Here is a 26,786-nt window from a genome sequence, read left to right on the forward strand (position 1 = left end):
TGGGCCTTTTGGGACTTCTGTTTTCTGCTGAGCACCTTGAGCTTGTGGAGTCCTTGAGTGTGAGGTCTGTAGATATGCCAGCTGATCACCGACTTAGGTAACATCAGCAGCTTCCAACCCCCAGGGCCCATGACCTGCCACCTTAGCTCCTGGGGAGGTGGGAGATATGTGTGTGTCAGAGAGCAAGGGAAGAAGACAAGACTCTGGAAAACATCCAGCAAGATTCCCTTCCAACCCCACTCCTTATTTATTTATTTATTATTTTTTCGAGACAGCATCTCTCTTTGTCACCCATGCTGGAGTACAGTGTCACAATCACAGCTCACTGTGGCCTCGATTACCTGGACTCAAGCGATTATCTCCAAGTGCTGGAATTATATGCATGAGCCATCACACATGAATTATTTTATTTATTTCATAAACACACATACAGTCATGAGTCGTTTAGCAGCAGGGGTATGTTCTGAGAAACACATTGTTAGGCAATTTTGTCATTGTGTAATCATCACAGAGTGTCCCTAAACAAAACCAGATGGCGTAGCCTGCTCTGTACCTAGGCTGCACGGCACAGCCGGTTGCTCCTAGGCTACAAGCCTGCAGAGCATGTTACTGTGCTGAATGTCGTAGGCAGTTGTAACACAAGGGTAAGTATTTGCATATCTGGACATATCTAAGCATAGAAAAGATACAGTAAAAATATGGTGTTATAATCTTACGGGACCACCACTGAATATGACTAAAATGTGGCTGTGCCGTACATGACTGTGTATATATATATATATGTATATATATCGCCCTTACTGTGTGCCTGGTACTGTTCTAAGTACCTCATGAATATTAACTCATTTAGGCCTCACAATAACTTTCTTCTTTAGGTCTTGTTATTATTTCCCATTTTAAGATGTGGACACTAAAGCCCAGAGAGGTTAAGCAATTTACCCAAGATCAACACAGCTACTAAGTGGCAGAGCTTGGATTCACACCTAGCAGTGTAGATTTGGTATTTGTTCACTTGACTCCTCTCCTACTCTTGTGGTAAACCATGCATAAGTGATAAGACTTCTTCCGTGGGGCCTGAAAGCTTTGGTGGGTAATATAGCTTCTGCCTCATCCATGTTCATCCAGCGCATCCTCCCCATCACCTGCACCTAGCAGTGACACCTCAGTTGACCCAAAAGCTTGGGCCCAAGCCCTTCTCATCACAGTGACCAGCCTAGCTCTTATGATCTGGGAGAGAAAGAAGAAAAATGCCCTAGAAAAAAATTTCCAGAAAACACTAAACTGGAACACTATTTCCCACCAAATTTTCTGACTCTTTACACTGAAAATGAGAAAGTAGAGCCGAGACATTCTATCAAAACTGAGTTCAGGTGTCACTTTTGCCCTTGACTTGCCTCTGATACATCTTAGAAACTTCTTAGCTCCTGAGAAGAGAGTTATCAATATTGAAAGCAACAATCCCAAATGGTAACTGTTTTATGGCAGTGAGAAAATAAGTGACTATATTTTTAGCTGTACAAATTTAAAGTGGAATAGAAAGCCTATGACAGATTAGAAAACGACATTGCCAATAATTAACACATGATGAAAAGCAACAGCAAATTAGATTCTATTCTTCTTTAAAGAAAGAAAAAATCAATTTGAATTCTATCTGCCTTTCTTCTCAGAGCACACCTCTTTCTGCTTACTGAGCTTGTGAACAGTGACCCAGCCAGAGGGCAGGCATCCAAAGGGAGAAAGGAGATGCAATTGGCTCAGATAATCCACCCCCAAAACGTAGAGCTGAGTAATTCATTTGACGGCGTAGAAATAGCAGTACAGTGAAATAATTCTAATTCACCTTTTCCTCCCTTATAGTTTGTGTCCTCTATCAAAGGAGTTTGACACAGTAATATTTACTACCCCTGCTCTTGAGGCTAAAATTGGATGAGAGTTTAAGCCTGAAATGGGCACCCGTGGTCTTGCAGAATTAGGTTACAATTTGTGCATTGTATTTATAAAGCGAAAGGAATTTCTAGTGCCACTTGCAGAGGCACATCTAAGTGTCAAGCTCTGTTTGCCGTTGTCCTGGTACTTCCATCACACTTTCAGGCTGGAGTCAGAGAGGTTTTTGAAAAATCAGTAGCTCCCACATCAAGAGGAAGTATCTTTCCACTTTGGCTTTTGGTAACGGCTCTCTTTTTGTCTGAGGGTTCTCTGGGTCCTAAGGCTTCTCACTTCTCTTGAACAACACCTCTAGTTCTTCAGTTAAAATTTTTTTTTCTTTTTTTGAGATGGAGTCTCACTCTGTCGCCTAGTCTGAAGTGCAATGGCACGATCTTGGCTCACTGCAACCTCCACCTCCCAGGTGCAAGCGATTCTCCTGCCTCAGCCTCCCGAGTAGCTGGGATTGCAGGTGCCCGCCACCAAGCCCAGCTAATTTTTGTACTTTTAGTAGAGACGGGGTTTCACCATGTTGGCCAGGCTGGTCTCAAACTCCTGATCTCAGGTGATCTGCCTGCCTTGGCCTCCCAAAGTGCTGGAATCACAGGCATGAGCCACCGCGCCCAGCCCACTTTAAGATTTATATAAGATTGGCTCAAACCCTCATTCCTCATCCTGTGGAAAGGTCCACCATTTTCCCCAGATTTTTTGCAGGTTTCTACATTTTTTGCAGGTTCCCATTTCCTGCTGTTATTGATAGTCCTTATTAAAACCACCACCTGGAGGTGAAGAGACATCTAAGACCTCTCATTCCCAAGGAATTGTCATGGAGCCTAATAGTTCTATTGGATTCATCCTTTTATGTTAAGCCATTTCAAGGTTTTTAAAAAATACGTGTATGTTATCTAGTAGGGAGTATCTTACCCCCAAATTAGTTGATTGTTTTAGTAGGGCTTTCAGTGGGTTCCAGAGAAAATAAGCAATCAGACAAGTTGATTTAGTGAAAGACAATCGCTGACTAGGAAGTGTATAGGGTTGTTTGGGAGCAAGAGTAAAATTGGTAGGGAACAGAGGCTCCCAAGGCAAGCAGACTTTTCTTTTTTTGGCAGGAGCAAGAGTTTGAGAGAATGTGACTTGTTTTTCCTTTGTGAGAGGGGAGTTTTAATACCATGTCCAAAATATAAAACCTGGTATCTTGGCCCCAGAAGTGCTGTTGAGATTTATGGAAGCAAAAAACTCTGTCACCCAGGCTAGAGTGCAGTGGTCCCATCAAAGCTTACTGCAGCCTGTAATTCCCAGGCTTAAAAGCTGTTTCTGCCTCAGCCACCTGAATAGCTAAGACTATAAGTGCATGCCACCATGCCTGGCTAGCTTTTTTTTTTTTTTTTTTTTTAAGAGATGGGGTCTAACTTCATTGCCCAGGCTGGTCCTTGGTCCTGAGCTCCTTTTAAGTGATTCTCTCATCTCAGCTTCTTAAAATGCTGGGGTTATAGGTATGACCTACCTATTTTTATGTTTTATATTTTTTGTACTTTTTGATGCTATTTCAAATATTTTTTGAGTATCCTAAATATACTTTAAAAACCTTTTTTTGAGTAAATTTATCTATAAAGTATTAATTTTATGTCGATAGACATTGTTCTCTGTTATTACTAGTAATGTTAAAAATAAATAAATAAATAAAGTAACTCAATTAATGCTTACCGCAGGCCAGTATTTACCCCAATACTAACTCAAATATTCATTCTTTTAATCCTCACAATAAACCTATGAGGTAGGTACCATTATTGTTCCTGTTTTTCACTAGAGGAAACCGAGACACAAGGGAGTGAAGTAATTTGCTCACAGTAACACAGGTAGTGAGTAGTTGAGCTGAGATTGTACTCATGCCTACCAGAATCCATACTCTTAGTTATAATGCTGTACTGCCCTATAGCTTTCTGTTTCACAGCCCCATGGCATTCCTTTATATGGATCTATCATTATTTGTTAAATCATTTAACTTATGTCCAGTGTATTGTTCTTATAAACAATGAATATCTGTATACCTCTAATTTTGTGCACATGTATCTTTTTTAAGAATGAATTGCTAATTCAGTGCTTAAGCCCATAATTAATTTTCTTACATATTACCAACTGTCCTCCAAAGAGGTTGTAAGGTTGTACTAATTTAGAATTTTACCAGCAGTACATAAGAGGACCCATTTCCCCAACACTCTCATGGGTACTGTGTATTACCAGTATTTTTTAATATGTGCCAATCAGATGGGCAAAAAGAATGGTTTCTCATTAAGGTTTAAATTGCATTTCCCTAGTTATTCTTGAGATTTTCCCATTCATTTTTTCAACAATTACTTATTGAGTGCTTTATATTTATAAGGGACAATTGCAGGTACTGGAAATGTCACAGGGAGGAAAAGTGACAAAGCCCCTGCTGTCATGGAGCTTATTCTAATGGGAGATGCCAGGTGCTCAGCTGAGCTGGGAGAGAGAGAGCTGAGTTGTCAGGTGTCAGAGGAGACAACTATAGCAGCAAAACAGAAATGAAATAGTTCAGCTTTTAATCTCTTACTGCGATGGTATAATCAAGAGGCTAAAATGGGAGGAAGGGCAGACTCTCCCTGTTCCTTTTCCCTCTATAGAATGATATATCAGTCGAGGGTCAGGTGAATCAGTGCAGACTTAGGAGGTTGTCTCACTGTTGAGAAAGCCCCAAATGAAAGGCTCTGGCAGTTTTATGGACCTGGGGGTAGAGGGATCCAAGGGTGGGGAGAATTCACGGTGTAAAATGAGGTAAGAGGGCTAGGAGTGGAAACGTACAAGGTACTGAGTCAGAGTGGGGAACAGTGTCTTCAAGGCTGGAGTGGAAAAGTGCTAGGTATTGAGTCTGAGTGGGGAAAAGTGTCTTCTCTATGATGAGGAGGCTTCAGCAAAGGTGCCTGAAGACCTCACCACAGAGCCTCAGATAAAGGGATCTAAGAATGAGGGTGCCTGGGCTAAGATTGCAAGTATGTGAAAAGGCATGACTGGCGGGAGGCTGAGATCTTGATTGCAACCCCCTTCAGAGACTGCCATGTACTGACTGTGCACCAAGTCTGGTGTGGAAAGGGCAACTTCCTCAGTGAGGCTTGTCAGATCAAGCCTCTTTAATTGCCTGTGTTCAGGTCTGAAATATCACACATACGTTTTTAACCAGAAGCCAGACCTCTCAGGAGAGACAGACAATAACTAAACATACCACGTCATGTCATGTCATAATAAGCACCACAACAAAAAATAAGTCAGCATAAGGGACAGAGTGCCAAGGATGTTATCTTCAATAGCGTGGTCAGAGAAATCTCCCTGGGAGGTAGCACTTGGTGAAAGACCTACATGAAGTGAAGAAGTAACTGTGAGACTGTCTGGAAGAAGAACCTTCCAGACAGAGGGAACAACATGAGAAGAGGGCTTGAGACAGAGTGTGTGATCTTTTGGAGGAATGGCAAGGGAGGCAGTGTGGCTGGGGCAGAGTGAGGGAAAGAGGTCTCATAGGTCCTGGAGACCCAATTATGTGAGGTCTTGTGAGGCCAGCGGAAGGACTTTGGATGTAGTTCTCAGTGTGAGGGGAAGGGATCTGGATATAATTTTCAGTATGTTGGGAAAGCATTGGAAGCTTCTGAACAGGAGAATTGTGTGACTGGAGATGTATTTTTAAGTGATCATTTTGGCTGGAGAAACTAGACTTAAAGGGAAAAGGACAAAGCAGGCAGATGAATTAGGAGACAATTACATTAGTCTCCCTTATGCTTTTCCTAACACATTGGAGTTCAGCTCTGACTGTAGTAGTTCTAGATCTCATCAGACACACTTGCGCAGAGCTTATCTTGGGTATTTTGGGTATATAGATGATTCATCGTGGTTATACAGATGGTTTAGATGATTGCAGACAGAAGAGGGTTGTCTGGGAACCATTCCTAAACGGGGAAGCATTTCTTGAGATAGAGGAGAGGAAGGCTGAAGGGGAGGAAGAGAGTACCTGTTGCTATCTAGATGGAGGCATCCAGCAGGAAGTTGGATACAGGTATCTGAAACTCTAGTGAAAATTATGGGCAGGCAATAAGCACCTGGGAGTTAGCAGCTTATACTTGACAGTTGAATCCATGGGACTAGAGGAGAAAAACCAGGGAAAGTATGGAGACTAAGAAGACCAAGAACATGCACTCAAGATGACCAAAATTAAAAAGTGATCTGAGAAAAGTAATGAGGAAGTCAGAGATTGGGAAAGAATAGAGCATTTCAATGAGGAGAGTTGCCACCACTGTTACATTTGACAGAGTGGTCAAATGAGATGAGGTCTGAAAAGAGCCCAAGCCTTGGCCATGGTGGGACGTCACCAGTGACCTTTGTCAGTAGAGAGGTGGGGGTGGGAGGCTGGGATTGAAGGCCGCAATTGCTACTTACTCTTTCAGGGAATTTGACGCCAAGGGAAAGAGAAACTAAAAGCAGTAGCAGAGGGCTTGTGTTTGAAGTAACTGTGGTGAACCAGGCGAACAGCCTGGAAGCCAAGTGAAGTGAGACTGGACACTACAGATTTGTAATGTCACCAGTCTGCACAATTGAATAATTTTCCCCAGAAGTGCTCAATTGCTCAATTGTAAGAACAGATATGTAGACCAAAAGTAGAGTGTCCCAGGGTAAATTCTATAGAGACAAAGGGCTATGTTTATTGAAGTTGTAACAAGGAATAATTACAAAAACACACTATTGTTGCATTGTCCAATATAATAACCACTAGTCATATGTGACTGGTTAAATTTCAATTAATTAAAATTAAATAAGATTTAAAAATTCAGTTTCTCAGTCATACTAGCTACATATCAATTGCTCAGTAGCCGCAGGGGCTGGTGGCTATCGTATTATTCAGCACAGAGATAGAGCATTTTCATTATCACTAAGAGTTCTTGTGGCAAACACTGCACTGTAGGATCTACACTGGATAAATCTGAGGTCTTGATGAAGTTGAACAACAGATGTAGGAGTAAGCAAGAGCAAAACCTGGATGAATAGGAGGTTGTCGACAGAGATGAGTATATTGAGATTAAGATTCTAGGGACTGAGCTGCTCTAGGTGAAAAGGTTCAGGGTTATATCATAAGAGGGTAGGGGGCAGCTGCTGAAATAGTCTGTGGGTAAAGACCTGTGGAGTTGACAAAAATCAAAGAAATTTGAGACAAGGTTGTTAGACTCATTCATGAAGAAGTCACCCAAATTGTTGGCAAGACCTTGCATCTATTACCGAAATCCTCACTGAGCAGGGTGGTAGTGATTTAGTAACTAACAGCAATGAAAGAGGCAGACACCTCAAAAGGGGAGGGTGTTGCTCAAAGTCCCCATGACATGTGATAAAACAAACAGTAGCTGGGAGGGGCAAGTGGCTTCTTTTGGGTAGAGCCAGATTTCACTGCAATAATAACCTCAGGGGAAACAGTCAATGAAGAGGTTAAAGATGTGGGAGTTTCCTTCTAGTAATTAATGGAATGAGGCTTCCAGAGGGCCCAGTAAAGTTTGGAGAAAGTTTAGCAAAAGAAGAAAAAATTTTTAGTACGGATAAGCATAGGAATATAAAGAAGAGATAATTCTTAAATATGTAAGATATGCATTTGGCGATAGTAGCCAGGGAAGATTGAAGTCCCAATAGGGTCAGAGACTTCATAAGGTTAGCAAACTACGGTTTTTGAGTGGCATTCCGACAGTAGAGTATATTGTTCAGGAAGTTCTTAATTATACTTTGCAACAAACTCCTTCAGCTGATTAGGAAGGTCTAGCTGGATTCTTGAGTGCCATTTTCCTGACATCATAGCATTTCATTGTAACTAGACTTCAACCATTCCTCTTACTGAAGTGCTGGGGAAGGGAGAGATTCTCAATGCTTACCCACCTATGGAGTCCCAGTGAGTCCAGTTGCTACTCAGCTTGAGGTCTGGGGTCATAAAAAGGAAGGCCTAAAGCCACTTGGTGAACACAGACCTTGAGCCAAACTTTCCCCATTTAGTCAGAGAGAGGATTAGCAGCATTCCCCCATGCCTAGCTCTGTGAGAGATCATGGGAGCCAGTGTTTGGTGAGGTGCTATGGAGTATAGATTGCAAAATACTTTCAGTTCCACTCAGAATGGATTTCAGAGTGATTTCCACCCCACGGGGAGGAGAGGGAGTCTGGGGAGGGATGGATGGAGAAAATTTTTTTCTGTTATTTTCCGTGACCCACTCTGGAGACAGAGGAAGATTCGCTACAGCAGCTGCTCAAATTACAGCTCTTGTTAAAATGCAGGTTCTGAATCAGTAGGCCTTGGGTGGGGCCAGAGATTCTGTGTTTCAGACCAGCCCACAGGTGACATGAATCTCATTGGTCCATACATCACACTTTCAGTTGGTAGGTGAAAAAGGGAGCACTCGATGAGTGGAAGAGAAAGCTGTTGTAATCTTTGGGAGAAGGGGCCTGGGTCAATGGAGTTGGACTGGCCTGTGAGTGGAGAGAGTGGGTGGGAAGGAAAGAAGATACTGTGAGGCTCTACAGAATAAAATAAATAAATTAAATAAAATGTAAATCAAGAAGACAGAAGAAGCTAAAGACGAAGTCATTTCCAGATCCAGAAGGCACAATTGACAGCTGAGTAAAAACATAACATTGACTGTTAATCGGCAGTGTTTTTAACTGTATGTTTAGTTTCTCCATGAGGTCATCGTCCTCTATAATATGGCAAGGTAGACTAAAACCAGCGTTTCCCAGAGACAATGCTAGAAGCTTTAACAGTAGGTGGCACTCTTGCATTACATTAAGAGCTCAGCAAAGAAGACACAGAAACCTCAGGTTTGCCTTGTAACAACACACACACTAAATCTTCCTTAGGTTTCCCTTTCACTGTCAGGGTACCCATATAGATTTTCCCTTCTCCCTCCAATATAGGTATGCATCCTCTACAGATGGTGCATTTAATTCTTCAAGTGCTTCACGGAGTCCTAGTGAGTGTAATGCAATAGGCAGTGATTCAGATTTGTGCAAACTCCCACTGATGCCTGCGGTCTGCTTCCCTTGGAGTTCAAGACCACCACCAACCCTTCGATTATGTGTTCTAACTGAGCCACTCTGTACACAGTTCAATTTGATAAGTGCATTGTAATTTGAAAGTCACTGTTATTTGTTCTTCTCTTCCCTATTTCAAGAGAAACCACATCAATTTAATTACTCCCACACCAAGAACTCTTCAAATGAAACTCCTCTCATTTCTCATCAACCCATCTCCTCCCTTTCTTCCTTAATGTCAACATCCCTTCACATAAATCCTGAATGATGAGATTGTATTTAGAACTTACACTAACTTCCTCTCCAAGGTGACATCTAACTTCATATTAAGTAAGAAACAGCCTTCCCACTCTCCACCCCCATACTTCTCACCCACCACTGCTTACTTTTTTTTGCCAAGTCTCAAGTAATTCTAGAAAAGGTCCTACACAAACCCTGTGATCAATCACATTTAAGGAGTTGGGTGGCCCACATCCTTCCCACAAACCCCAAAGTGCCCTCAAGGACTAGAGCCTTTCTCTGAACTTTTCCAGCATGATGCCTGTGGTTGTAAAAATTGTCCAGGGTCAGTGCATCCTGGGAGCAAAAAGTTTGTGGTGCCTGGGGTTTCCCCAATACTCCCAAAGCACATCCTCACCTGCTCATCTGTGACTCACTTCCAGCATTTCACTCATGTGCCTTAAATGGTCATTGACCACCACAATCCAAAAACAACTATCAAATGTTCCCAGTTCTCTTTCTGATCTCTGAAAGAGCTTAGAGAGGTCACTGAGACTAGAGGCCTTGGTTCACTATTGAAGTCATTTCTAAACCATTTGATATCCTTGGGAGTGCTGGCCATGGGAGCAGTAGTGATGGGGGAAGTTCTGTAAAGGGAATTATTTGAATTTCAAAGATATTACTCAATGTGATCCTACAACTAATGAAGTATAAGAAAAGGGAGGCTATAATTTATTATCATTATTAGCAATCTTTCCACCACAGCAGACCAATGAATAAGTGGATAGGGAGGAGAGGGATACAATGATGAGAATCACAATTCAGGTTATAGAAAGATAACTGGTGGGTGGATGGGTTGTCTGGTTTCCCCTGTCCTGGGATTTAAATTCACAGAACCACAGTACTAGAGAGACCCTTAGAACATTTAGTCAACCACTTCACTAATCAGATGAGGAAACTGAGGCTCATAATTGCTGTTTGTACAAGGCCACACATTTAGTCATCAGTGAAGCAAGGGCAAAGGTTCGAATCTCCAGATGCCTGGCATGTGTGCACAGTTCCAGAGCTTAATATCTAGTTCTTCAGGATCACTACTGATTAGATAGTATCTTGGTATTGTATAAAGAGAAATGGGTTTTTTTTTTTCCTTTCCTCTTGTTTCTCCCTTCCTAATCCTTAACCTTCCTTTTTAGGTGCTAATTCCCTGAAGATTCAAGCTTATTTCAATGAGACTGCAGACCTGCCATGCCAGTTTGCAAACTCTCAAAACCTAAGCCTGAGTGAGCTAGTAGTATTTTGGCAGAACCAGGAAAACTTGGTTCTGAATGAAGTGTACTTAGGAAAAGAGAAATTTGACAGCGTTCATTCCAAGTATATGGGCCGCACAAGTTTTGATCCGGACAGTTGGACCCTGAGACTTCACAACCTTCAGATCAAGGACAAGGGCTTATATCGATGTATCATTCATCACAAAAAACCCACAGGAATGATTCGCATCCACCAGATGAATTCCGACCTGTTAGTGCTTGGTATGTGGTCAATGGTGTGTGTTCAGATTCTTAGCCTTCTCAGATGATACTGTAAATGACTTAGAGAAACACTGGAGGGGGATTTGAGGGGCCCGGGGAAAAAGGGGGTCTATAGTGAGAAAGCAGAGAACAGCCATTTCTGGGAAGTCCATTTGAAGGGAGTCTGGGAGTAGGGAACTGAAAGTCTTTTGTACTTTTTATAGTCTGCTTCTAAATGATCAGCAAAAATCTGCTTTGGGGAAAACAATAGAGCTAATTGAACAAAGGTAATATGGCTAATTACCCATGGTAAAAACCATGGGTAATTAGAGGTTTTGGTTCACTATTGAAGTCATTTACTTCATGGTAAAAACCATGGTTAATTTGGCCATTACAAAGTGTATGTAACCATACTCAGATCTTTTACATTCATTTTTCCCTTGGGTCCAAGATTTTTTCACCTACTAAATCTTTGCCTGGAGGTCCTAGCAAAGGGCATAGCTGACACATTTGGATTTTCCCTTCAGCCTCCTCTAGGCTGCTTAGGAGTTGTTTGCTGCCACAACCATGGCCTGGTAGACAGAAAGGAAAAAACTCAACGAACATAACCCACAAACTTACAAACCCGCTTCTCCGCTTCAGGAGACCTCGGAAGGCCTAAGTGTCACTACAGATTTTTTTTAAACTATCACACAGTAAAATTAACTTTTTTTGTTTTGGTATACTGTTCTACTGATTTTATAGATCATATATAGATTTAGCTAACAGCCACAGGACATACAGCATTTCTATCACCCTAAAAATTTCCCTCAGGCTATCCCTTTATAGAGTCATACTCTGTCTGCACTCATAACCCTTGTTGGGCATCCTATAGTTTTGTCTTTTTGACAATGTCACACAAGCGGAGCCATAGAGTATGTAATCTTTCAAGACTGACTTCTTTTGCTTAGCATGCCTTTGAGATTCATCCAAGTTATTGCATATATCAAGCTTGTCCCTTTTTATTGCTGAGTAGCATTTTATTGTTTAATCATTCAACTCAGTGAAAGACATTGGGTTGTTTCTGGTTTCGGGCTATTACGAGTAGAGCTGCTGTAAACATTCATGTACAGGTTTTTGTGTGAATATAAGTTCTCATTTCTCTAGGGGAAATACCCAGGTGTGGTATTATTGGATCCAGGTTAATTTTTTATGAAACTTGAAAAGGCAGATCAACACCTATTCTAAAACCATAGAGTAAAACACAAGCAAAAATAGAAATAGAATGAAGAGCTGCTCCCTTTGAACCCCGTGTGATTCAAAGTAGGCTGCGAGGCTTTAGGAAGAGTTAACCAAGTGCTAAATCCGTGTTTGCAAAATGTGGTCATGTACCATTGGAAATGTTTTAGGTGGGACACCGATAAGCATGTTGAAAGCCATGTCATATTTGTTTTAATGTATATTAGAAAAACTATAACTTAATCAACCTGTGATATCACAGATGTCGTTAATAAAGCTAAATGAGATCTGACAATTCACCTTCTGTAGATCACATAAAGTCAAAGAAGAGTGCTCAAATACTACACTGATATAGCAAAACTTACAAAATTGACATGCAAATGACTGACCTTTAGTGAGAATACACTAAACTATAAATTAGTTTGTAGAACCTGCAAACTACCTAGTAACTACAGAAGAGCAAGATATTTTTTTCTAACAGAAGGCACACGACACAGGTCTAAGGGCTCCATGCCAGTGATCCTGAGCATCCAAAAAAGTACGAATGGCAAACAAAGGCAAGAGAAACACTGTGTTTATCAAGATCGTGTATATTTCCCTAAAATAGCTGGAGTTGGCCTTCATCTTAGAGTATGTTATGAAGACACTTCGATGCTCATGCCAAAAATTAGTGTTCTGAATTTCTAATTCCAAAATCCCCAACCATTCACTTACCACAGTCCTCCTTGGATTTCTGAAAGATATGACCCATGGCATGCCAGCATGAACTCTGTCAGTTCCTGGTGACAATTCAGCTCAATCCCTTTCTGCTCTCTTAATCTGGTGAGCTGGAATGTGCCCCATGGGACACCTGGGCCCTAGAGTCAGACCACTTTTCCTTTCAAAGACTCTACTCCCTGGAAATAGTAGCTTCGTTATAAATCTTTGGTGACTCAATTATGTCCCTCCTGTCACTTAGAGAGCACCCCCTTGATTTGGATAAGCAAGAAGTAAGCATGGCCCCAAACTCTATTGTTGAAAAATAATCATGAAGTCATTATGTGGCACTCACCTTGGGCTGAAGGCCACATTTTAGACACCCTGAGGCTCCCAGGTGTGCCCCAATGAGCCCCAGATCGAGTACCCAGTTATTTGCTATTCCCTCCTAGATATATCTAAACTTAGACTGATTTTTTTTTAAATCTCTCTTTTGCTTTCAGCTAACTTCAGTCAACCTGAAATAGTCCCAATTTCTAATATAACCGAAAATTTGTACATAAATTTGACCTGTTCATCTATACACGGTTACCCAGAACCTGAGAAGATGAGTTTTTTGCTAATAACCAAGAATTCAACTACCGAGCATGATGGTGTTATACAGAAATCTCAGGATAATGTCACAGAATTGTACGATGTTTCCATCAGCCTGTCTGTTTCATTCCCTGATGTCACAAGCAATATGACCACCTTCTGCGTTCTACAAACTAAGAAGATACGGCTTTTTTCCTCACCTTTCTCTATAGGTAAAGCTGCTTTCCAAGACTATTTCTTACAGCAGGTATTATACACAAATGCTTAAGGCAGATCATCTGATGTCCCTGACTTTCTAGGAAACCTCCAACTGGGCCATTTTATGATGCTGTTAGGAAGGACCCAGATGGATGGCTCCTGCTTCACTCTGAGTGATGCAGGGTCCAGGAGGCTACAAGCCTATGCTGCACTTGAAGAAATATGCTTTTAGCTCTAAAACTGACTCAGTCTCTTGGTTTACCTTTGATGGAGGATTCTGAGGTTTTGATTAAAAAATGCAGGATTCCTCTGGCTAGAATTCTTTCTTTTATTAAAACACATACATGGGCTTGCATGTGCACGTGCACACACGCACACACACACACACGCCATGCATACATGCATGCATACAAATGGTACTTATTGTGAGTATAGAACCATTTGGGACATTATTGGTTGCAGGAGTGAAAATGAAAAGATATAAGACATCCCCTCTGCCCTTGAGGATCTTTCAATAGAATCAGAACTCTGTAATGTGCACATATGAAAAACTGGATTTTTAAAAGGTTGAATTTTAATCTAAATTTTATTCCATGCATATATGTGATTAAAATTCAAACAAAAGTAACCAAAAATGAGTTTTATGGGCATTCAGAGGTAGACAAGATCCCTGAGAGTCAGGGAAGGTTTCCTAAGGGAAGGGGCAACTTGTAACATGTAAAATAAATTATTGAGTTTAATAAATGTGGTGAGAAGAGGAGGGCATTCTGGATGACAGGTTCCCAAAACTGTGGTAACTTTATTAGCAGAAAAAATTTGAGATAGTATCTGGGCTCAGCAGGTGAGAGGACCACAGTGGATCAGCTTGTGTCTGACCTAAGTGCAGGAGGTATGGCAAGGAAAGCTGCAGAGGCAGAAATGCTTGCAGCATGTGCTTCAGGGAGCAGTTCAGTGGAGGAAAGGACTGAAACTAAACAGTAGCCACTAATAGGAGCCTGACATTTTAAGGAGCTGTAAATGTAAGATTTCCTCCTAGAAGAAAGGTGGTCTGCAGCTATCCTGTCCCATCACTGCCTGTGCTGACCTTGACCCCCCACATCTGCCTTCTTCTTGCCTTGACCCCTTCTCCAGCAATGACTCCTGGCTTGCCCCCTCTAGTAACATCCATCCAACTCCTTGCTCCATCCCTTGGCCTCCTCTCTCCCAATGTCTTGTTCAGACCTAACTTGATCTATGAACAGCCCCTGGGGCCAGTCCCCATGAACCAACTTTACAACTGGGCTAATCTCATCTCCTGGTACTGACTTCCTTCCACCCAGACACTTCAGCCTCTGAGAGTCCAGTAAATGGTGGAACTACCTGTCCTGTCTCAGCTGCTTCTCCTGTAGCTTTTCTTGGCCAGATAGAAGCCTCTCCAAGCTATGCCTGAAGTTTAGTACCTTCTTATGTGACATCCCCCAGGGCCCTCTGTTATGGCTCCTACAGTCTACATATTAACAGGGGCTTGCCACCACTATAACCTCATTATGGCTCACGTTCCTGCTGCTTCTCAACTACTGTTCCACCAAAATTTCCGCAGGTACCACCATCTTCAGAAATGTTTCAGCTCTAGCTGCCTCAGGAAGATGGGGCTTGCCTCTCTGGGTTTCCCATTCTATCACTTAATCAGAGATAGGTTAGACCCTGAGTTAAGGGACTTTTTTGCATGTTAAAAGGTAGCAGCCACCATATTAGTAAGTATAACCCCGCACCCACTTTACTGGGAGTGCCAAATTGGCTCAAGTGGGATAGACTGGGACAGACTCAAAAGAGATTAAATATGGCCTGCAATGTCAATGACTCCTTAATGTCACAGAAACAGGGCGTGTGTCCACAAATTATAACTAAGCTAACAGATCAGCTGGTCTTAGTTTTCCTGAAACTGGGGACTAGCTACCAGAACTGTTCCCAAAAATGTCTTTAAAGTGGGTGACTCAGTTCTAAGTTTTTCCCCATAAAGCCTGTTTTCCAACTCCCCAGAAACTTAAGAGTTCTCATGTAAGGAAGTAGGTCCTGACATCCAGGCAGCTGATTCCCACCCTGATTCCTCAACGTGTGAAGAAACATCAAAGGTTTTTTAGTAGATGAGATATGCTAAAAGCCATGTAAAAAAAAACAAAAACAGAAAACAAACCTGCTGTGACCTCAGTGGGAAAAAAAAACTAAACAAATAAATAAACAAAAACTGGAGGTAGGGGCCTGTGTGGAGGTTGTTCCATTTATCCAAGTGAGAGGTGTCTGGAGATTATAGTGGACAGAAGAATCATCACGAGAGGAACTTCAGGGTCTGGGGACTAACTGCAGAGGCGGGTGGGGTAGCAGGCATGCCACAGATGATTGCACATGCAGAGCCTCAGCACAGACACCTCACCCAGATTCCAGAATTATGGGCCAGGTTGACCCTCTTCTTCCCCATCATGGTCAGTGTTATCCCCACCTCTAGGAAGGCATGGCAGCTCAGTCCAGGCATTTGGCTAGAGGCACGGGCTTGAATCTTAGGTTGCCACTGAGGCCCTGAGTCTGGGACTTTCTATGGCCTCCTATTGTGGATTTCAGACTTCTCTGGCCTTAGAGTCCCAGGAAGATGCTGGCAAGTAAATCAAGAGAAGAGCAGCTAGCAGAAACCTTTTGTAAATGACTCTCCTGGTTGACTGAAAATTTGTGGTCATTTTTAGAGATTGAGGACCTTCAGCCTCCCCCAGACCATATCCCTTGGATTGCAGCTGTACTTCTAGCAATAATTATATGTGTGATGATGGTATTCTGTCTAAATCTATGGAAACGGAAGAAGAAGCAGCAGCCTCGCAAATCTTATGAACGTGGTGAGTCAGTCCTTGTCCTCCCCACAGACTGCCACTTTGCACCTACTTCCCAGTTGGCTGCCTTTTGGAGCTTATTGGCTGAGCCTAGACTGGCAAAAAGTCAATGTCAGAAGAAAAGGTTTTCCCTCAGAGTTTTGAGCCCATGCAGAGTAGCAGCAGCTGATAATGTTGCTCTTGGACTTCAAAGAAAGGCAACATTCTAACCTCAGGTTTACCAATATACTTCTGGTTTCCAGGGAGAACTGATTATTACTTGCTTTATCTACCACACTTCATGAGGCTATTGTGACATATACATAAAGCAAAATGGTGAGGCCACTCCTAAATGTTAAAGATGGTGGACCTGGTGGTGTTCCAGCAGTGATATTTGCTAAATGTCCACAAGGATCAGCTTCTCATCACTAAAAAAATCTAGGTTTCCTATGAAATAAGTTAGATGGATTATTGCCCATTTACCTATAACAAACAATATTAACTTTTACTAATTTCCAAGTACTACACATCCATTATCAAATATAGCAAAATAAAATCATCGAAATTTTCCTAGTAAGAAAAAATGATTACACAAACATTTGTAGTGCCTATCGTTAAGATTTTTCTATGTACCAATCTATGTTGTTTTCCATAATTAGGATTATCATAAGGGCTGTTTTTCACGATTTGGATAATATATGTACTGTGTTCTAACTTTGTTTACTAAATGTAGCAAGACAATTTTCATTGTCATACATATCATTCTACAGCATCATTTTAAATGGTTGCAAGATATTCCATTATGTGGATACACCTTTTTTATTTATTTATTTTTGGACACTTGAGCTGGTCCAATAGTTTTGTTATTACCAACACCCTCCCCACTGAATTCTGTTATAAAAATGTTTAATGGGGACAAAATCACCCCTAACTTTATAATAATGCCATGTCTATTTGTAGTTTGGGCTGGTTCTAAGATAAGACTGGACTTTATCTTAGTAATTGCCTCAAGTAGTAATTAGTTTGATTGGTGCTAATAATTAAGGTAACCTTCTTACTCACTTATGGCAGAAAGCACAAGATGAGTATTGCCTCTGGCTGTATCTTGTTTTTCAGTGTGCTGATTTTAAAATCTATCTAGAAGATAGATGGGAGTTAGCAGTCATTCAATGTATCCTGCTGTACTTTAAAAATATGAAATTGGGGAGCAATGATCAAACTTAAATAAATTAATACAAAGCATGTGGCAGAGCCATTCAAACTGCCAATGTATGGAGTGTGCTGAGAGATTTCATGATATAAAAGCATAAAATTCATACCACAGATATAAAAACATATTGTGCTTGTTCAGGCTTTGATTTTCAAGGTAAGAGTTTTGAGCTTCACTTTCTTTCAATCTCATTTCCATTTAGAATTAGTCAAATATGAAGAAGCAACTTACATCTTGGGAATAAGCTGTTTCCTAAATTTTCCTTCACATTAGAATGATCAGCTTACAAATGAAACAAAGAAGGGATAGAGAAAAAGAGTAAGGATGTTTCTTCCCCCATGAGGCAACCAGAAACAAAGCAGGAGACTAGATAGGGGAATTAAAGAGGATATGTGTATTCACATGAGAGAAGTCAGAAGGTGGTTAAATAAGCTGTGTGGGTGCAAATGAGATGGTCAGATTGGGCTGAGTGGTAAAAGGCAGAAGGCAAGACAGAATAGCACATATATGACCGCCAAGAATGTAATAAAGAACATTGATAAGAAAAAGTTATTTGTTCAGGCAGTCATCCATCCCAGTGAGTTTGATCAAAGAGAGAAACCTTGCTATCACTCGAGGAAATACACCAGGCATTACTATGCCATTATAGATATAAGATATTTGTAAATTTGGATTCTATAACTTCAGCAATATCTACCCTTGGTTTGTGGACACTCCTGGCATTGGCTATATTACAGGCAAAATAATGCACCCCACAAAATGTCCTCCTCCTATACTCCAGAACCTTTAATATGTTATCTTATATGGCAAAATGAACTTCACATAGGTGATTAAGGCACCAAGCTTGAGATGGTGAGATTAGCCTGGATTATTCAGGTGCGCCCAATGTAATCACATGAGTCAGAGAATCTTTCCCAGCTGGGATAGAGAAATGAACTGGAAGAAGGAGGAGAGATCTGAAGCTTGAGAGGCTCAATCCAGCATTGCTGTTTGCAGATGGAAGGAGGAGGCCGTGAGCCAAGGAATGTAGGTAGCCTGTAGAAGCTGGAAGTGGTCTCAGTTGACAGCCAGCCATTAAAGAAATTAGGATCTCAGTTCTACAACTACAAGGAACTGAAATCTGCCAAGAGACTGATGTGGAAACAGCAGATCCCTCCACAGAGACACAGCTTACGGATAACTGGTAGGGATTTCTACAAAACTGGAGCTTCCTTCCAATCCAGTGTTAATCCCTTTCTCAGAAGAGACAGCCCTCAAACTAACTTGGCATCAAAAGTCCTGTCCAGTGTTTTCTCATTATACGTTTTCTGTGCTTCAACTGGACATATTTACCCAGTTTAGGCTGTTTAAATGAACAAAAGGGAAATGCCATAGCTATTCTAGTCAGTTTCCAATCTCTTTTCTATTTTTTTTTGTCAAATAGGACAGATAAGGCATGAGAATTTGTAACTATGAATTACTGTCTTTTCCCAAACAGAAATCACCCTATCAGCTTACCCAGTGAGGAGGAAGACAAAAATAACTCCTGAAATTTTACTTCCTCATTTGGGTCTTATGTGACTGAAATCTATATAATAATGCCCTAGCAACAACGATATTTATGACTTGCCTCCCTAGAACAAACCTAGGAGGCTCAGCTCTTTCAGGAATGATTTCTTAAAGGTAAAGTGTCTTTTTCAAAAAAAATTATTTATTTATTTATTTATTTTTGAGACAGAATGTCCCTCTGTCACCAGGCTAGAGTGTAGTGGCGCAATCTTGGTTCACTGCAACCTCCGTGTCCCAGGTTCAAGCGATTCTCCTGCCTCAGCCTCCCAAGTAGCTAGGACTATAGGCACACGCCACCACGCTCAGCTAATTTATGTATTTTTAGTAAAGATGAGATTTCACCATGTTGGCCAGGATGGTCTTGATCTCTTGACCTCATGATCCATTTTTTAACCAACATTTAAACAGAAATCTTCACAGGCTTAAAAACTGAAGGTTAGTGATATCATCACATTTCCCTTTAAAAATGTTAAATTTGTAACCAAATTTAAAAATTTAGAGTCTACCTTTTAATTGTCTGCTTTCATTTTTTTGATAGAGGCTTTTTTTTAATACGGTGACTACTTTGTCATGGGTATAAAAGGATAATTTATTTTGTGTTAGTCTGAAGACATCTGAAATACTGTATTCAACTATAAGTACCCTTTTTTTTACATTTATAGTAAGATTCTTTTTCAAAATTTTTATTTCAGTAGTTTTGGGAATTACTGAACTAAACTAGGTGGTTTTTGGTTACATGGATAAGTTATTTAGTGGTGATTTCTGAGATGTTGGTGTCACTCGTCACCCATGTGTAGTCTTTTATCCCTCACCCTCTCCCACTCTTTTCCCTGAGTCCCCCAAGTCCATTATATTACTCTTATATCTTTGCATCCTCATAGCTTAGCTCTCACTTATAAGTGAAAACATACATTTGCTTTTCCATTTTTGAGTTACTTCACTTACAATAATGTTCCTGGTTCCATCCAAGTTGCTGCAAATGCCATTATTTTGTTTCTTTTTATGGCTAATATTCCATGAGGTATATATACCTCATTTTATTTATTCACTTATTGGTGGATGGATATTTAGGTTGGTTCCATATTTTTGGAGTTGCGAATTGTGCTGCTATAAACATGCATGTGCCTGTGTCTTTTTCATATAATGACTTCTTTTCCTTTGGGTAGATACCCAGTAGTAGGATTGCTGAATCAAATAGTAGAGTTCTACTTTTAGTTCTTTAAGGAATCACTATACTGTTTTCCATAGTGGTTGTACTAGTTTACATTCCCACCAGCAGTGAAACATGTTCCCTTTTCACCACATCCATGCCAACATCTATTATTTTTTGATTTTTTAGTAATGACCATTCATGCAGGAATAAGGTGGTATCTCATTATGGTTTTAATTTGCATTTCCCTGATAGTTAGTGATATTGAACTTTTTTTCATGTTTCTTGGCCATTTGTATATTTTCTTTTGAGAATTGTCTATTCATGTCCTTATATGCACCATTATTTTTAAGAAGAACCTTTACAAAAATAGAACATGACCAGATTTATAAAACATCTGGGAGCTCAGTCAAAGAAATAGCTCAAGTAACTGAGGATGCTTCATCTGAAAGAAGGCCTGGAGAGGACAGAGATGCAAATATCTGAAGAGCAGCCACAGGATGCAAAGATTGAGCTTAATGGTATGACTCTGAAGGGCATCTCAATTAATAAAGGTTATGAGAGGGTATAAGGAATTAAGAGAGACTTTTCTAACAATTAGAAAGTCTTTTAGCCCAGGAGTGGTGCCTCACACCTGTAATCCCAGCACTTTTGGAGGCCAAGGCGGGCGGATCACCTTAGGTCAGGAGTTCAAGACCAGTCTGGCCAACATGGTGAAACCCCATCTCTACTAAACATACAAAAATTAGCTGGACGTGGTGGTGGGTGCCTGTAATCCCAGCTACTTGGGAGGCTGAGGCAGGAGAATCGCTTGAACCTGGGAGACAGAAGTTGCAGTGAGCCAAGATCATACCACTGCACTTCAGCCTGGGTGACAAAGCAAGATTCCATCTTAAAAAATAAATACATAAATAAATAAATAAAACAAATAAATGAAATTTCTTTTAAAATCGTATGGAAGAAATAGACTTCTGCTTCCTCCAACAAAGGATTAACTGCTATAGGAATTGCCCTCTTTCCATAAACAACTAGAAAGCCTACAAAATATATGAAACAACTGCTTTCAGAAATCAGATGACAGACAGCCGAAAACTGTAATCCCTGAGTGAAGAGAAAAAAATGATATAAGCTCTATGATTGCTCCAATTTACTGTCGGGAGCCAGTGTGCAGGCTGCTCTGAAGGCAGGGGTACCCCAATACTGAACTGGGAAAAGACATTGCAAGAAAAGCAAACTACAAACATCTCTCGTGAAATGCTTAACAAAATTAGCAACTAAAATCTAGCAATACGTTAAAAGTATAATACATCATGATCAAGTGAGATTTATTCAAGAAACGCAGGTAAGCTCAACATTCAAAAATCAGGCAATAACCTTTACTACATAAATAAACTAAAAAGAAAAAATATATGATCATGTCAATGGATACAGAAAAAGCTTTTGACAAAATCAATACCCATTCATAGTTTTAAATGGAAAGAAAACTCTCATAAAAACAGGAATACAAGGCAACTTCCTCAACCTGACAAAGAATGTCTACCAAAAACTGTTCTGTTAACATAGTATTTCATGATAAAGGACTGATTGCTTTTCCCCTAAGTTGGGGAGTGAGGGGAAGATGCCCACTCTCCCTACCTTTTGTTCAACATTTTACCGGAGTTCATAGCCAGAGCAACAAGGCTAGAAAAAGAAATAAAAGACATACAGATTGGAAAGGAAGTAAACTGTCTTTTTTTATAGATAATGATAATGCTTATAGAAAATCCTGAGGAATCTACCAAAAAGCTATTAAAATTGATAAGTGGGTGTAACAAAGGCACAGGATACAAGGTCAATACACAAAATCAATCATTTTTATGTACTAACAACAAGGAATTGTACACTGAAAAAAAATTTAATAGCATTTATAATAACATCAAATAATATTAAAAACTTGGAAATAAATTTAACAAAACAAGTATAGGACCTATATACTGAAAACTATATAATATTACTACTGAAGAAATTAATGTAAACCGAAATAAATGGAGACATAGGCCATGTTTATGAATCAGAAGACTAGATATTGTTAAGATATCAATTCTCTCCAAGTTGATCTATGGAATACATGTAATCACAATCAAAATCCTGGTAAGCTCTTTAGTGGACATTAAAAATCTTACTCTAAAAGTTTTATGGAAGTGCAAAGAACCTAGAATTGCCAAAACAATTCTGAAAAATATGAACAAAGGTGGACTTAACCTACCTAATTCCAATACTTACAATATAGTTATAGTAATTAAGACAGTGTGATATTGGTAAAAGGAAAGACATATCAATCAATGGAACAAAACAGAGAGTCAAAAAATAGATTCCCACTGTCAACTGATTTTGATAAAGTGCCAAGGTAATTCCATGCAGAAAGGATAGTCTTTTTGACAAATAGTGTTGGGACAATTAGATATCCACATGGAAAAAGTACGAACCTAGACACACACAAAGTAATTTACATATTAGGAACTAAAATGAAAAGACTTCTGAAACAAAACATTGGAGAAAATTTTTGTGACCTTAGATTAGGCGAATCTTCTTAGATAAGACACAGAAAGCAAAAGATAAAATGGACATCATCAATATTGAAAACTTTTGTTCTTTGACTTTGTTTAAAAAAGGAAAAGTCAAGCCACAGACAGGGAGAAAATGTTTGCAAAATGTATATCTCATAAATGACTTGTACCCAGAATATATAATTACATATTGCTACTCATTAGCAAGAAGACAATTCATTTAATAAAAGACAGGAAGCAAGAAACTTGAACAGATACTTAACAGAAGGTGATATACAAATGGCCAATGAGCACAATTACAACATCATTAGTCATCAGGGAAGTACAAATTAAGACTATAATGAGATACCACTGCACACCCTCTAGAATGCCTAAAATTAAAAGGTCTGATAAACATCAAGTGCTGGAGAGGATATGAAGCAACTGAAACTCTCATGTACTACTATACAACCCAGAAATCCTAGACATTTACCCAACAGAAATTTAAAATTTTTAAAAAATATATAAAGACTCATACACAAGTGTTCGTAGCAGCTTTCTTCATAATACCAACCCTGGCATCCTAAATTGTCATCAGTTTGTGAATGGATAAATAAATGGTGGTATATTTATACAACGAAATATTGAAAAGCTGTAGAAAGGAGCAGACTACTGGTAATACAAAAGAGCATAGATAAATTTCAAAAGCATTATATTAAGTGAAACAGTCCAGGCGCAAGAAGAATACACATTATATAATTTCATTTATATGAAATTTGAGAAAAAGCAAAACTATTTTAAGTAGATTCATGGCTATCCATGGGATGGGGGAAAAGAATCAGCTGAAAAGGGATAGGAGTATTTTGGCTTATAGAAATGTTCTCTATCTTGATTGTGGTGGTGGTTACATGACTGTATATATTCATTAAAATCACCCAACTCTATACTGAAAATAATTGGGTTTTAATGTTTATTAATTATGCCTCCATAAAGGTGATTGTTTTTATCTTTTAGTTTTATTTTATTTCCATAGTTTTTGGGGAACCGGTGGTTTTGGTTAAGAACCTGGATAAGTTCTTCAGCGGTGATTTCTGAGATTTTTATGTACGTATCACCCAAGCAGTGTCCACTGTACCCAATGTGTAATCTTTTATCTTTCACCCCCTTCTCACTCTTCTCCCCTGAGGACCCAAAGTCCATTATATCATTCTTATGACTTTGCAGCCTCATAAAAGCTGATTGTTTTTAAATACACACACACACACACACACACACACACGAGAACTTCCAATGACAGTAAGTGTTCAAGAAGACTATTAATAAAGACAGAATCACAAAACCATCAGAGGTATTGTTGAAAGGATTTTTGTGGTCTGTAAATACCTCCATGGACACCCAGGTTAGCAACCTGCTGGGCTTTAAGTGGGAAAATAGCAGCACCACAACAGACAGCCTAGAGAAATTTGCATCCCAAGTTGTGTCAGTAGCAAGTCCTTATCGATAGCAACTCAGGCTTTGTGAGGTCTAGCTGGCTAGAAGTTTCCTGCTTGGGCTTGTCCCTGCAATGTTGTGTAATATTCTTAGCACCATCTGGCTAATCCATTTAGGCATCAACGTCTTCAAGACTTCTTTTCCTCCTCCTTCTAAATCTTGCTTTCAGTAAAGTATTAGAAATTCTTCCAACAACAAAATGATTGCTAAAACGAAATGTATTACCCCTCCCAGTGGTAATTTTTGGTTAGCCAGGATAGAGCTATAAGTGAAAAATCTATTTCCAGTGTAAGAATTTAAGGCACAGTGAGCAAGGGAAGGCATACACTTTTTGAACACAAGGAACTTCTTCCCAATCCTCCTGAAGTTGCATCACTTAAATAATTATCTCTTCCATATATAAAGTCTGGCATGTAGCAAGTGCTCAATAAATGCTTGTTGAAAGAATAATAAATAAAAGTCACAACAATTTCTCTCTGAGTCCCAGAACTTTGAAGCCTTTTCAAACTTTCCTTCTTTTGGTATCTATGGGGAATACATTTTTGAAGGTTGTTCTTGGTGTCTTTCAGAACCCGTCAGCATGGAGACGGGAGAGAGTGAACAGACCCAGAAAAGGTAAATCCTGACCCTGCGACATTCATGAGAGGCATAATCCCCAGAGTGTCTGTTACTTGAATAGGTTTATACCTAAGGTGTGTTGAGACCTCAGCAAACCTGAAGTAATGGAGAGGGAGAGGAAAACAAGACTAGCTAATACTTAGAAGAAAATAACCTGTTAATGGATGACAGGGTATCCAATGCATGATACCCAGAAAGCATGACAAGCTCTGTCATGGTCAAGTAATAGTCAATACAAAAGAGTTCTGAGGTGGTGAACATGGAATGCATCTTATCTGCCATGGTAGCCCCAGTACCTAGCACAGTACCTAGACTAGTATGCATCCTACATGTGTGGAATGAATAAATGAAGAAGTGGAGAGTGACAACATGTTTGCTTCAGCCTCAGCATCTTAGTATCTGCTATAGCTCTGTTTAGAGTGTTCTTCTGACACTTCTTTACTTCATTCTTCAGATCTTGCCTCAAGCAGCAGTTTCTTAAAAACCCTATCCCAAACTAGAAAATGTTCACCTGTTACAGTGTCAGATGGATCCCTGGGCTTTTTCTTAATAACACCATATTATGCTTACATGTTTGTGTAATTATCTTATTAAACTCTATAAACTAGACTAAACTAAATTCTATGGAGGGCAGAGACCATACCAGTTGAGCTCATCATTGTGCTGCTAGCACCTAGCATGCTGCCTGGCATAAAGTAGGTGCTCAATAAATGCTTGTTGAAAGAATGAGTGATGCATGAAGAATACATAAAGGTTCATAGTAATCAGTCCTTTCACAACATGAAGCTATCAGATAGTCTGTACCTCTATCCCTTCTAATAAATTAAACTCTCAAGAATATCAAGGCTCTGACTGCATAGTCATAGGATCAAAGCAACCCTCAGTCACAAGCCTGGTTGCAGAGACAGGGTCATAACTCCCAGGGTGCAGACACCACCAAGAGTGTCCAGTACTTATCCTGATATGCCAGCCACTGTGATTCTAGCAACATGACTAATAATTTCAGGCACACTTGGACAATGAGAAAGGGTGTTGAAATCCTGCCTACCCTGTCAGACTTAATTTCAAAAATGGTCTTGAAGAGCCTGCAGACAGCAGGCAGCAGAGAATCAGCAGAAGGAGTCGGCAGGGCCAGGCAGAAATAAAGGATAGTTGTTGAAGCATAGATGACAGTGTAGTGCATGGTTCTTTTCTCTTGCCTTCTCAACCTGTCTCTTCAAAAGTTTGTTTCTCCTCCTTGCTGTTCCAATGGCCACTCTATTCTGCCCTATCATTGAAATCTAGAAAAAGAAAGTACCTTAACTGTGAAATCTCATCCAATCTTTTCTTCTATTTTTCCAGCGTAAAAATCCATGTACCTGAAAGATCTGATGAAGCCCAGCATGTTTTCAAAAGTTCCAAGACACATTCATGCGACGAACATGATATATGTTTTTAATTAAAGAGTAAAGCCCACACAAGTTTTCATTTGTTATACGATTTCATTTGCAAGTTTCTGGGCAACCTTTCTCATTTCTTCTGGAAAGCAAGAAGACATTACCATTAATAATAAGGGGACAGGGTCATAACCCCCAGGACTCCCTTTAAGTGGAATAACCTCCCTGTAACTCCAGCTGTGCTCCGTATGCCAAAAGCAGACTTTAATTCTCTCATTGCTTCTTTTCACTATGGAGCACTCTTATGAGCCAAGCCCAGCTTAATGATTCATGGCCTGGAAATAAAATTTAGGACCACCATGTCCTCCAGATCAGATTCTTCTCTTAATTTCATAGATTGTGGTTTTTTAAAAATAGAACTCTCAACTTCTGGAAAACTGCATTTTATCTGCCCAAAATTCTAAGCTGGTGCCTCACTGAATCTTGTATACCTGTGACTGAACAACTACCTCCTCAGTCTGGGTGGGAGTTAGGTATTTATGACCTTACAGTGCTAATACTTTGAAACATAAAGATCCATGTACTGTAATAGTGTGATTACTATGCTCTAGAGAGGTCT

At 40.0% G+C, this 26,786-nt stretch overlaps 1 protein-coding gene across 6 annotated transcripts in view; it reads left to right on the top strand.

Annotated features, from left to right (window-relative positions):
- Window positions 1-26,258, top strand: part of CD86 (CD86 molecule) — a 63,258-nt gene extending 37,000 nt beyond the window's left edge. For 3 of the 6 annotated variants that reach the window (XM_012476227.2, XM_012476228.2, XM_012476226.2), the window contains exons 3-7: window positions 10,395-10,730; window positions 13,127-13,429; window positions 16,130-16,276; window positions 24,743-24,788; window positions 26,133-26,258. In XM_012476227.2, coding sequence (XP_012331650.2) covers window positions 10,395-10,730; window positions 13,127-13,429; window positions 16,130-16,276; window positions 24,743-24,788; window positions 26,133-26,229 — 929 coding nt within the window. In that variant the 3' untranslated portion in view covers window positions 26,230-26,258. The other 3 variants (XR_001111327.2, XM_012476231.2, XM_012476230.2) reach the window with 3 other exon arrangements.
- The last annotated feature ends 528 nt before the right edge of the window (window positions 26,259-26,786 follow it).

Source organism: Aotus nancymaae, unplaced genomic scaffold, assembly GCF_030222135.1.
Source record: "Aotus nancymaae isolate 86718 unplaced genomic scaffold, 86718_ANA_hifiasm-v0.15.2.pri h1tg000011l, whole genome shotgun sequence".
Lineage (NCBI taxonomy): Eukaryota > Metazoa > Chordata > Mammalia > Primates > Aotidae > Aotus > Aotus nancymaae.